The sequence below is a fragment of the Symphodus melops genome, assembly GCF_947650265.1.
Source record: "Symphodus melops genome assembly, chromosome: 11".
NCBI lineage: Eukaryota > Metazoa > Chordata > Actinopteri > Labriformes > Labridae > Symphodus > Symphodus melops.
The window spans coordinates 11145897-11158352 of record NC_136701.1 but is presented as its reverse complement, the minus strand read 5'-3'; the positions used below and the strand labels follow the sequence as shown (position 1 = coordinate 11158352).

The window sequence follows — 12456 nt, the reverse complement described above, 5'->3', positions numbered from 1 at the left end:
TAACAATAACTTGCAAGATATAGCCCAACAGCCCTTTGGAATCTGTGCTCCCCATTGTGCTAGTAGTATAAATAAAATGTGATTGATACCACTCACTGTTAAGTATATGCTGGATCACAGCTGGCATCACAGAAGTAATCTGTCAGATACTCAATTAGACATAAAAAAGATAAAAAAGACAAAAACAGTTTGTTCACAACTCTCATAATGTCAAGCTAAAGTGTTTTTTTTTGTTTTGTGATGAATTCAATGGTTTTTAGACACAGTACTTCAGAATTTTTCAAAAAACAGTAGCTGGTGTCATTTGCAGAACTCACGCTTAGAAAGTACATATCCCACTGCTGTGGGTGCCATATTAGAATTCTGGGTAAAAATTAATTAAACAACACGATCTTGTGGTAACTGTAATGAAATATGTATTATCAAAGAAGTTTCTAATGCAATCTGCAAGCTCAGTTGCAGCCAGTCGTGTCGCTCTTGACATCAACCATTCCAAAGATTAATGTTTTAAATTGATGATTGGAATATGAATTACTTACAAAGCCAACAGCTCCATTTCCAAGTGAAGTGTATAAGTGGAAACCACATACTTATACAGTTTTTTTTTTTTTTTCCCGGACTCTAGTCCATCAACAGTGTTTGCCGGGAGCTGCAATACTACAAGTGGCAATAAAGCACTGCAGTGAGAAGTCAAGAGTTCAGTGTGGATGAGAAGCAGCTTCTGGAACTCAATAATTTACTGACCTTTTTTTCACAGAAAACCTGCTTGTGTCAATCACTTCCACTGGGCAAATATCATTTTAACTGTGTTCCTGACAAATTGCTTTTCACTTCACTTTTGCTATGAAGGATTGAAGTGTTTATGAACAGACTAGAACCCATTTTTCCATGAAGAGTTAAAAGCTTATCCTCCATTAAGCTTTTCCCACTGATTTGTAAAAGGTGATTAAAGCTGCTCATCTGGTTGCGATTTTGGGAATTTATCTGTATGAACAGCTTTTTATTTGGCACTATTGGGGGTGCTGCTGTTGACCACACATGTTGGCACTGGACTCTGGAGTTGGTTGTTGACGTGCATACACGGTTAAAGCCCAGATTTCCAGCTTCGTCCGCTGTTTTGTGAGGATTTAGGTTTTCAGCCCTAAAGTCTCTCTTTGCTTACAGTATAATTGTGACCAATAAAAAACTTAAAGTGGTGTGTGTTTCTCTGTGCGTTCTAATAAAATGCTTGAGGAGTGAAAACTGAGCCTTCAGTACAATCTGAAACTATCTTGGCAAAAGTTGTGTTGATCTTCTGGTTGAACAGAGGTTCCACTCGACTGTTTAATGTAATTGCAATGGTTTGTGAAACAAGGCTGAAGGCAACAGTTTGCAATAAAGCTCCTTGCCAACTCTGTTTGGAATAAAACAGCTTTTAAAACCTGGCTGAAGCTCACACTTGATACCTATCTAGAATGTTAAAATAAAGCGGCAGTTTGAAATGAGCATAAAAGTGCAGGTACTTTGGCTGATCGCAGGTAAAGTGTGAGGGCGCTCCCTTTAGATCTAATTGCAGTGGAAAATCACACGCAATGGGAATCAAATGTCTGAGAGATGAATGAACGTCTGAAGTTTCCTTTTATCCCTGCCTTCATACAGACTCACAACACAAGTTAGCTGATGTATTTCAACATAGTCACTGAGGACTGCAGATGTCACATTGCTCCTACCGACACCTTGGTACTATACCTATCCACAGCTCTTTTCAATCTTACTCCCATAACAACCTGAGGCCATTTTTTTCCGAAACATGTTATTGGCTATGATGCCACTCTGCAACCCCTGTTTATAAAGAAGGCCTCGAGCTGCATTGTACCCAGGCGAGCTATGGCTGTAATGAAATGTAAGAAGTATAGCCTGGATCCAACATGCTTTTTTTTTTCTTTTTTGAGCATGAAGTCCAATTTACACAAACAGAGATTTAAATTAGCAGATAGAAGAACAGAAAACTATTGATGATTGGGAGGGTGGGGAGAGGGACTGAATAAAAACTGTTAAGTGACTAGCAAGGACACGTGACAAATGCCCAGTGACAGTGGGTGAAGTACAATCAAAGTACCTTTTAATATTGCAACAATAGTTCAGCACGGCTTTGACTCATTCATGGGCACGAGGCCTTAAATATAAGACTGCTTTTAAACAACAGTACAACAAGCTGCATGAAAATAAAAACAAGCAACATAGAACTAGTCCTGGGAAATTAAAGAACTCTCAATAAAAATGTTGCTTCCCACAATCAAGAAAACCAGATAACCGAGAATAAATGATTACTGTGCCACATGACAGTGGCCTCATTTTGTCCATATAGGTTATATGTGTGGTAACAGCATCACAGTGTTTGTTATTATATGTGGACAACACAAATACACAGCCACTATCTAAAAAATCGTTGTACATTTATCATTATTTTTGCTGTGATTAAGGATGCAACGATTCACTCAACTCACGATACGATTCACGATTTTTTGTTAAAAAAAAATTATGACAAAAAGGAGATACCTTTTATTTTTAATGAAAATGCCTATGCACCTCGTAATGTCTTTAGCTTTTAAACTTGTTTGGGTGAACATGGTTACAAACCTACTTGTAGTCTTGCTACCATGGTAACGCCTGCTTGTTACAACCAAACACCTCTGATCTACTGCTGCTGATGCTCACCATATTACTGACAGGGTCCCAAATTAACTTTTTGACTCACCAGCCAAGGCGGAAGTAGATGAACAATACAGGCCAAACGTGTTTTAATGTCTGAAATAACAAATAGTGTTTTTGTGTCGCCTAAACATCTGTTGCTGTACATTTAATTGAGAAAGCATTCTGTTCTGTTGAATCTATTACAGATTAAAGATTCAGTAATTTTATCAGATCAGGAAAATGAGAAATTTAAAATATATATTTGCTTGCCTTTATTTATTAAATAGCTAGTTCCCAGAGCCCCCTGCTCTCTGATCCCCCCCGAATTAACATTACAGACTAAAAACTAAAATCCATCAGAGAATAATAAATTGTTATTCCACAACAAGTTCTCTCTTGATTTAGCTTTGACAATATAAGACATTTAATATAATCATAAGCATGCATTCAGCGCGCTCACAGACTGAGAGACTATAGCGACTATGAGAGGACGTTGCTATCATTATGTTAGCTGCAGACACGGAGAGAGTGAACGGAGAAAAGCCGACCGTTTGACTGGATCACGTGTTCCCGACTCGTCGTATGGATCCCGTGGAAACTTTGAATGGACTTTTAACTGTCTCACGATTAATCTTTACATCCCTAGCTGTGATTGATCAGCCTAAATGGGGTTTTTTTGCCTCATCAATTATGATTACGTTCCACAAACACTTTATTAGTTATGGATTTGACTGAAAGGAGACTACTGATAAGTAAAACAAACCAGTCACATCATAGATTTTAGAGATGGGGCCGATCTGATCTTATAATGGTATAGGGTCCGATGTTGACGTGATTTACTGACTGAGAGCACTTAAACTATTCTCGACTCGCCCAGTTTCACTTTAAAGACATTCAGACTGAACTGTAAGAAGTGTCAGCAAATCATCTCCATGATGATGTTCAGACAGGATGGAACAGCACCTTCATTGTGATGAAAAGTGCAAATCTTACACTTGAAACGTTTAATTTGAAAAGCTGACACTGCAGTATAAAACGTTTCATTTAACAGAGAATATGACAGTCGTTGCTGCTTCCTGTTAGCAGAGGGAGCTAGCAAAATCAAATGCTGTGTTTACTATGGTTTTATGTAGCCACATAAAACCAACAACAACAATAACAGTATAGTTACTGTATGATAATAAAACATTTCAGAATCGGTATCAGTACACATGTATCAGGCCTCTTGTCCAATCCAATCATTAGTATGCATACAATACATGCATTACAACATAAGCTACAGTAACCTATGAAATCAGAATTATAGGCTACCAGACAGCATATAGAACAACTTTTGCTAATCCCTTTATCAAATACACTACATCAGGATCAGAATCAGCTTTATTGGCCAGGTATGTTTAATACACAGGGAATTTAACTTTGGTAGACTGTGATCTCTCTATACAATGTAAACTTTAAATAATAATAGCTACAAATATAAATAGGTATTAAAGACTAATATGTACAAGACTAAGTAAGATAATATTGCAGTGGTGAGAAGTGCAAAAGGATGAAGTAAACATGAGGTAATTTATCTTTTACAGTATTTACATAGTAGTGTGTGTGTCTGTGTGTGTGTAGATCATAATTTAAATTAAATAATATATGTACTATCACAGTGCAAAAATACCTCTTCTACATAATTGAAATATGTCTTTTTGCTTAATGACTGAAATGTGCTTTACAAAGTATAAATAAACCAGACTGACTGACAAAAACTAAAGGTATTCGCTTCATCTCCTAAATCTTCATTCAAAGCAAGTTCGACACCAGCAGTCCCCGCATAATACAAATATCTCACAACTGCTCTCCTGCTAGCTAATGAGCCTGCACATCAAATACTCGTGAAGCTTGGAGAGAAGAAATTCCAGCGTTAGCCCTTAGCTTAATGAAGGAAACATTAGGTCCTCTCCCTGTAATAACAAGGTCAGTCCTGTGGGCTCAAACTGGCCTGCCGATCCACCTGTTCTTATCATCATCACTGAGGAATTACTGTGATCCGATCCGACAAGCAAAGGCTGGGTTTACATGTGTTTTGATCAAGGCCGTCAGAATAAACTGAAATGGTGGAGTTGGACATTAATTATATAAAATCATAAAATCAAAGCAGTTGAATTTTTCAAAACCTGCTGGATCTTTATTTTTCAACAGCTTGTTGAACTGAATGCATGACCACCTTCGAGAGATGATTCTATATTAAACCTAGTCACTTGGAGGATATTGATTGGATTGATTGTTAGCCGCTCGGCTGGAGAGGCGATGACTCACACAGAGGTAACCTTGACAAGCATTTCTGGGGTCATGCTATTACCATGACCTTTGAAGCTCTTCTTTCAAATATTAACTCGCCCAATTACTTGCAATCCCCAGTCCTGGAGGGATTACTGTGCAGCATCATGCTGACGTCAACCACAGCAGAACTTCAATCATTTCCAGCAAAGATGGACAACTTGTAGGATACCTTAAAAAAGGATAAACATCGTTTCAGTGTCTTTTTTTTATATACAGGAGAAGTTTATCATGATAGACGTAGAAAAAAAAAACATACATAAAAACACACGCTTGGTGTCAAACATCTGCACTTCCCTTTAAGAAGTCCAAACTATACAGAGTAGATTTGTTTGCAGAAGTAATTATGCAAAGTACCGTAGCTGGACACTGACCTCAGAACAGGAAACTAAGGCCAAAGGAGTTCAAACGGCCCAGAAAAAAACCACAAACCTCGAGGGAATTTCTGGATTTAGATGCTAGGCTGTCCAGATGAGCATGGTTTACTATTTAAGGTTCCACTTTTTTGGATGGAATATAAAACAACTTATCCAGAGGACAAAGATTAAATGAATCATAGGGTCACAAATGAACAAACAAAGCCATATTAGGTATTGGTCTGCAGCCTTTAATAACTTACAGTGTGGCGTGTGACACATACACAGACACCTTTAATCAGCCTAAATAGCTTCATACTGAAATGACAGAAGATTTGTTGTTGTTGTTGAAACGTAATGTTCAGCTCCATGCCTTTACACTCCGATAATGCTTGAGTTGTGATAACGAAGACACTCTTATGCCTTAATGTAAGTGGGTGTGTGTGTGCGTATGTGTGTTCCCTTATAACAGTAAAGAATAAAAGATAGAAGAAAGTAGTCGAGGTCTGAGAAAATCCTTCAGGCAAGGAGCCTGCTCCCATTGTGGGTCAGACACAAATCGATTCTTTTCAACATGTGTGTAAAAGTGTGTGCGTGCCTGTGTGATGACCTGTGACCTCCCAGCCCACGGGCACTTGCTAAAGCTCTCAGTTGCTTCCCTGAACCCCAGAGTTGGCAACCACCGCCTCACAGCACCACAGCAAAACCAGCGAGTAAACAAGGAGCAATCATGAATCACAGCTTTCAGCACACAATCTGAAAACACACATTAGGAAAAAAAAAAAAAAGAAAAAAAAACAAAGCTTACGCTAACACCATTACATATGCATTTATGCACATTCAGGCAGAGACAAACAATTGCAGCATCATCTGCAGGGGATTGAGATACAAGAGGGATGCATGCTCAGTTATTCTGCTGGAGCAGTTCCTGGTTCTTATGAGCATATTTCAGGTAATAATGACCTCAAAGACACCTGAGAGAAACGACATTCATTAAGCCTGACCTCATTTATACAACAGCTGATCTGCGGACTGCTCTGTACTCCACAACAGGCTTCTGGCTGTGTAATTTACTCACTTACCTGTCTATTCAAAATCATTCCAAATCTAAAAGAAGTTTGTTTTAATCTAAATATAAACCTACAACTTTCTGTAAATATTCGGAACATTCTATTAGCATCCTCTGCAGGCCAAGTGCAAACACATGTTACTAGTTATTGACCTCTGCATGAGATTGTGTGTCATCTGTAGTTGTCAAATTGGCAGTGGCAGTTTAGCTTTTAACAAACGCTTTTTTGTTGTTCTTTCACAATGTGAAATGTGTTTCAAGTTAAAGTAAGCACAAGACAATTAGCTTTATAACAGTATAGCACTATAGCTAACCCTACGTAGGGACCCATTTTGCATTGCATCCCAACTAGTTTTTGCACGTCTGCTAATCATACTGTTAGCATTTTTTTTAAGCATTTTGTGACTCAATGACCAAGACACTATGTTTCCTCTTCTTATTTTATCTTAGCCTATTAAACAGAACAGTAAGAACTGCAAGATGCAGATTTTTCATGTAACATTACTTAGCAGATGTGCCTGGCAGATGTGATCTAAATGTGATCTGCCACACCCATACAGACTTAACAAATGGTCCAAAATGGTCCAAAATGACCGTTAGATGTAGGTTTTTTAATAGCTGTAAAAGTCAGTTTCATTCATATTCTATTTATTCTTAATTACACTCTCAACTTTGGTATCATGTGTGAATTTCTATTGCCAATTTTGAGGGTCTCTGAGTCAAAGGTAAACTGTACTTTCCTGACTTACCTATTGACTGAAGCTCTACTCATTAACCCGTACAGCTAGGTTCAATAGATGAAGGTGAATCCTGATAAAAACTGAGTTTCAGCAGATCCTCAGCTAGTAATAAAACAGTAATTAGCTACAACTTGAACATAATTGTTATTCTATGTCAAGCTTTTTTGCATGCAGCAAATAAACAGCATTGTTCTGGATGATGGTTTCCTACCAAACAACTCTCAAGTAAAGCTTATTAGCTGCATTATTTCAAAAGAAGAACAAAGAGAATTTGACATCTTTCCCACCAACAAACAAAGGATTCCTCCTCTTTGCCATAGCCTACACAAAGATGTCCTATCAGCCTCACCATCCACAGCGAGGAAGTCCTCATTAGCAGTGGGACTCAGCTCATCACTGTCACCAACACAAAGACGACAGGGAATCTTGTTAGCTCAGGGGAAGCCACAGCAGGCCAGCCTCCTCCCAATCAAGCCATCATTACTTAAAGTCCGGCGTTCTGTAACAAGTGCCATGCGCTATTTTGGGTCACAACAGTCAACCTCTTGCAGCCGTGAGTGTCAGTCGCCACAGCGGCATGAGTAAGAACATGTGACCTCTGATCTTTGCAACAACTAACTCCAGCTAGGCCGGCCAGATGTCTCAGTCAAACTGGTCCCTGTGGGGTTTGCTGCACACACCAGTGATGGAATTAGGCTGCAGGTCTCTGAGTCCCCATTGTACTTTCTGCTGCACAGATAACACATGGAGGGGAGGGTCTATAAAGGTAAAATAAGACTCTGAGGACATGGTCACATATTGCTAAAGTAATTAGCCTTTATTAGCTTAGCTAGTACGGTTATTATGAAGATATTAAACCTCTCAGTCCAAGTGAAACCATGTGGGAAACTGTGCTGCAAAATCCTGTAATCTGTGAGTAAGAACTATGAACTTGTGGGGCAATCTGTTCTTTTATTTCTTATTTTGGCCTTTTTTTAATACAGTGTTTACAGGCAGTCAAACAAAGCTGGTAAAAGGGCGAAGCAAGGCACAGCAACACTCTGGGGACGCATAATTTAGATCAGTGGGATGAAAGGGACAAAGCCATCTCGACACGAGCATATGCTTTTAATGGCCATCATTTAGATTATTATGTATCATCCAATTACCAATGGCAGGTTTATTATGCAGATATTAAACTCTCAGCGAAGAGGGAGTCGCAGGTTTCTCTTAGTTGTGAGTACCATGACGACACTTCAAAGCTTTGAGAGCCTGATGTTTCGATGATGGACATTTTCATTCTACAGCCAAGATAACCATCGAAGGGAATGGGTTGGTATACATTAAACAAAAGAAGGCTGGGGGGAAAAAAACAACAACAGGAAATCATTTTGATTGCAATTTGCAACATTTTCAAGGACAGTCTGGCAGCATTCCCAGCTATAATGTCTAAAAATACCTGTAACTATATGGTGGAATAAAGGAATGAGGTAAACACACATAAGCTCACAGGTTCAAACAGGGCTCTTGCTATGTGTTTTACTGAAGATGTATTTTGGCTCTCATATCTTGGTTGAAAAAAAACTGCAGTGTGGGGCCAATTAGTGACAGATTGTCAGAATCTACCAGAAGAATAAAAAATGGGCTCCCATTGTTCAGTGGCTGGGATCATTAAATAGATACCCTTAGTGTCTGGGGTTCCAGTGTGGAGTTCCCTTCATGCAGTGGCTTCTCAAGTGAACAAAAAAAAACAATAGGTAGGAGCAATTAAAAGATATTATTGAGCCTTTAAGTCTCCGTTGGCCATTTGCAACCACCAAACGAACATAGACATAAAGAGGTGGCTCCCTGCCAATTTCAGTGCAAATGAACAAGTATCATGTCACCTTTCTTGAAAATCACTCAACAGCAAAACATCTCTGACTCTCTAACTACTCTCCTCCAGTATTCCTGAAACTCTCTGGATCGTGTCATAATACAGTTTGTCAGTTTGAAAATCAAATGAAAACCAACTGGAAAATTGTTGTCATACACATTTTTTGTGCGCTGGATGTTGGGTAGACAAGGCTTAGCATGTTTCCTTTTTGAGTCACCACTGAAATTAAAGAAAAGAGGGCTGGTAAAAGGCTGTATTATACCCACATGCTCACACTGTACAGCCCCTGCTACAGGGAAGTTGGAAAGAACATTTTGCTGTGTTATGTTTAGTTTGGAATGTGTTACATAAATGAAACTTCCAATAATATGTTAATTACAACTCATGTTGTCACGCCCAAGAATAACAATAAGCCCACATGCTGAAGAGGGCAGAGTCATTTCAGCTCTAATAGGACCAAAAACATCTGCCTCAGTAACAGTGAAGGAAAGTCCAGCACTAAATAAAGTCATCACTCAGTGTCAGACACTTTTAAAATACAGCATGAGAGCTAAAAACATGCTCTTTAGTCAGGCTGTGGTCACTGCTAATGTTACTGACAGCTGTCTTTGTCTTACAGAGTGAGCAAGACTGGCGCCAGAGGGGATCTGAGGGACTCCTAAATTTCGAAAACATTGTCAAATTCTTAAGAGCTTTGGCCTGTAGTTCCAAGAACAGATGTGTCCAAACCTGGTGAATTTCAGAATAAATATAACAGTTGTATATGCTGGTATATGGTTTCCTACTTCAGGTGTAAGCTTAACTCTATAGCCACAGAGCCTGAAAGAAGCCTGAAAATGTCCCAAACAATAAATAGATACTATGGAAGGGTTAAGTCATTATTCTGTATTGGGTGCCTTTGTTATCCCTGGTATTAGGCCCAATGTATTTTGGTGGATTATAAACTCCTCCTTTCAAGCCCCACAGACCTTTAAAAAATCCTCCAGGGTTCACCAGTTTGTTCCAATCATTAGGTGTTTAGGTTAGCAATTGTGTATTCTAATATCTGGTCTTAAGTTGCATGCTAAAACTCTAACGGTGCTATGCTATCATATTTAGCATTTTGTTAAAGCCCCTTGGAATTTGGAATTGTTTATGAAGAGGACGTGGCATTAATACTGATGACTCTTTATGACCAACAAAAGTAAATGAGAGCATCAGAAACAAGACTGAATGAAAAATCTATATAATCTTTACATGTGTATCCACTGCTAGAGGGTAGGTGTCAGATACAGTTTCCACTATAGACTCCTATTAGGTGATGCCATTTGACTTTTAAAGGAAGGCAAGAGAATCTATGTTGTCAAAAACTGCACATACTGTATACACTAGGATCAGCAGAGAGATAGAAACAGATTTAATGTTCACTTTGAGTACTAGTGAGCTGATGCGCTTTAAGTTCTTAAACAAAACCTCGTATTTACTGAGATGCAACCCCACTTTTACAGGTATTATCAGTCTTACTTCAATGTTAAGTCTGTGATTATTGCCCCATACTTCACTGTGACCTGCCATCAGAAACAGGGCTTGCATGGATTTCACACAGCATGTAAAGGCTGATCCAAAGTATTGCTTTGTATCCCAGTGCTCACCTTGTGGCCCAAGCATGACGCTCGACAATAAAAGTTTGCGCAACCTCCATTTCACAGAAATAAAAGCAATTAACAAAAATGTTATAATATAGGACTATGCATGGAGCCACGTTTTCCATCCACTATGAATCAAACAAGCTCACTGCTGCAAACATTGTACAACCAAAGCCTCAGTGTGCCACATTAATCTGCAACACATGTAGGCTAATGTATGCACCACTGAGGTCTGGATATGATAACCTCTCTTGTCCTACTCTGACTCCTCAAATGCTTGGAAGCAAACAGATATGATCATAGCATACAACAATATACTCTCTCATAAACCTAACTACCCCTCCTTTATCCCTTTGAACACTTAGTGTAGCTATTAATTTACACCAGCGTGATAAAAGCTGCTTGTAAAACCTTTTGTCATTACACTGGAGCATAGAGCATGTCAGATGTGTGTCCCTCACAGACACCGGGCAGCTCTAAGCACGAGTCAGGGGCCACGTACAGACCCTGCTGGCTACACGGAGGAAAGGTGAGAGAAATACTCGCAGGGTGCTAGGACGGATAAAAGTTAACAAATGAATCACCCCCTTCTCTCACTAATCTTTGTTTTATCATGTGTCTAAATCAGTTCATGCAGTAACATAAGGGTTATATTATGAAACTTCAAGTGCCGATATATCAGGAAATGTGCAGTTACTCATACCTGTACAAATGTGCAGAAATGCCAGTAGACAGTAAATCCCCGTCAAACAGGCAGGCATCATTCAAAAGCAGCTGGACGCGCCGTAAATCCAGTGAGAATGCGCTTTTCTATGTTGTCTATTTCATCTAAATCACAACTTCTGCTGCAGAGCCGGGGATGGAAGAGAGTTCCTGAACTCCTCACTAACACTGACGATAGCGTTCAGCAGTGGTCCAATGAAAGTGGATTTCTATTCAAATCAAAGTTCAGATCAGTCGCAGACATCGTTGATGATAAACTCGAGAAGTAATCCACTCCACGGCACTTGGATTCTCTCCACTCCGCTCTGACACCTCACTTCCAAACGCTGATAACTTCGCGGAATTCATCGGTGATCCGATCCGCTTTTAAGTTCCACTTCGGGAGAAGCTTTCTACAGCTGAATAGCGAGCAAGAATCCACAGAGCTAAAGTTTCTGGTTGCATTCACCTTAATGGTTTGAATGCGTAGTTTTCGCCCGGTTTGGTGGGACTGGCGCTGGTTGGATGAGGCGCCGTGCGTCTCTGCGCACACTGATGGTTTGGTTTTCCTCTCCAGTCAGAGGCTTTTCTGTTGTGCAGGGGAGATTCCTGCTAGTCAGGCACCATTTAACCGCATAAGGATCCATTCACAGCACGAGGCTCCACTAGGCTTTGCACTTTCAAAGCCCCTTGAGAGAAAGATCCGGCATGAAACACTGGTAAAAGTACTGCAAAACTATGGAATTTGAATATCTAATTGTTGCTAATCAACTCCTATAATCAAGACAGTATAAAGCTTTCTGAAATGCAGCATCTTAATCCTGCAGCACACCAGTTTGTGGCACCAATTAAACGATGTGTTTTAAGTGTCCATCACTTTTGAATATATTCAAACATTATTTCATGAACTGCTAAGAATTCCCCAGCCAGATATTAATATTCCAAAGTGTGCCTATAGTTAAAAGTGAACATGATTTGACCTTGATGAATGATTTATTTTATTTCCATCCTCCTTTTCAAGAGAGGGACGTGCACTGTTACCGTCTCATTAAAACCTAAAGGGAAGAGCCCAGGTTTGTCACAGGATGAAAAAGGAAAAAAAGCACGA

General features: G+C 39.4%; 1 protein-coding gene across 2 annotated transcripts in view; it reads right to left on the bottom strand.

Annotated features, from left to right (window-relative positions):
* Positions 1 to 12456, bottom strand: part of LOC306831444 (roundabout homolog 1-like) — a 98074-nt gene that overhangs the window by 72331 nt on the left and 13287 nt on the right. Inside the window, exon 1 of one of the 2 annotated variants that reach the window (XM_079355556.1) lies at positions 11350 to 11965. The exons of the other annotated variant lie outside the window; for it this stretch is intronic. Coding sequence (XP_079211682.1) covers positions 11350 to 11410 — 61 coding nt within the window. The 5' untranslated portion in view covers positions 11411 to 11965. Of the gene's footprint in view, positions 1 to 11349; positions 11966 to 12456 lie in introns of those variants that run through there. 2 annotated transcript variants of the gene reach the window in all.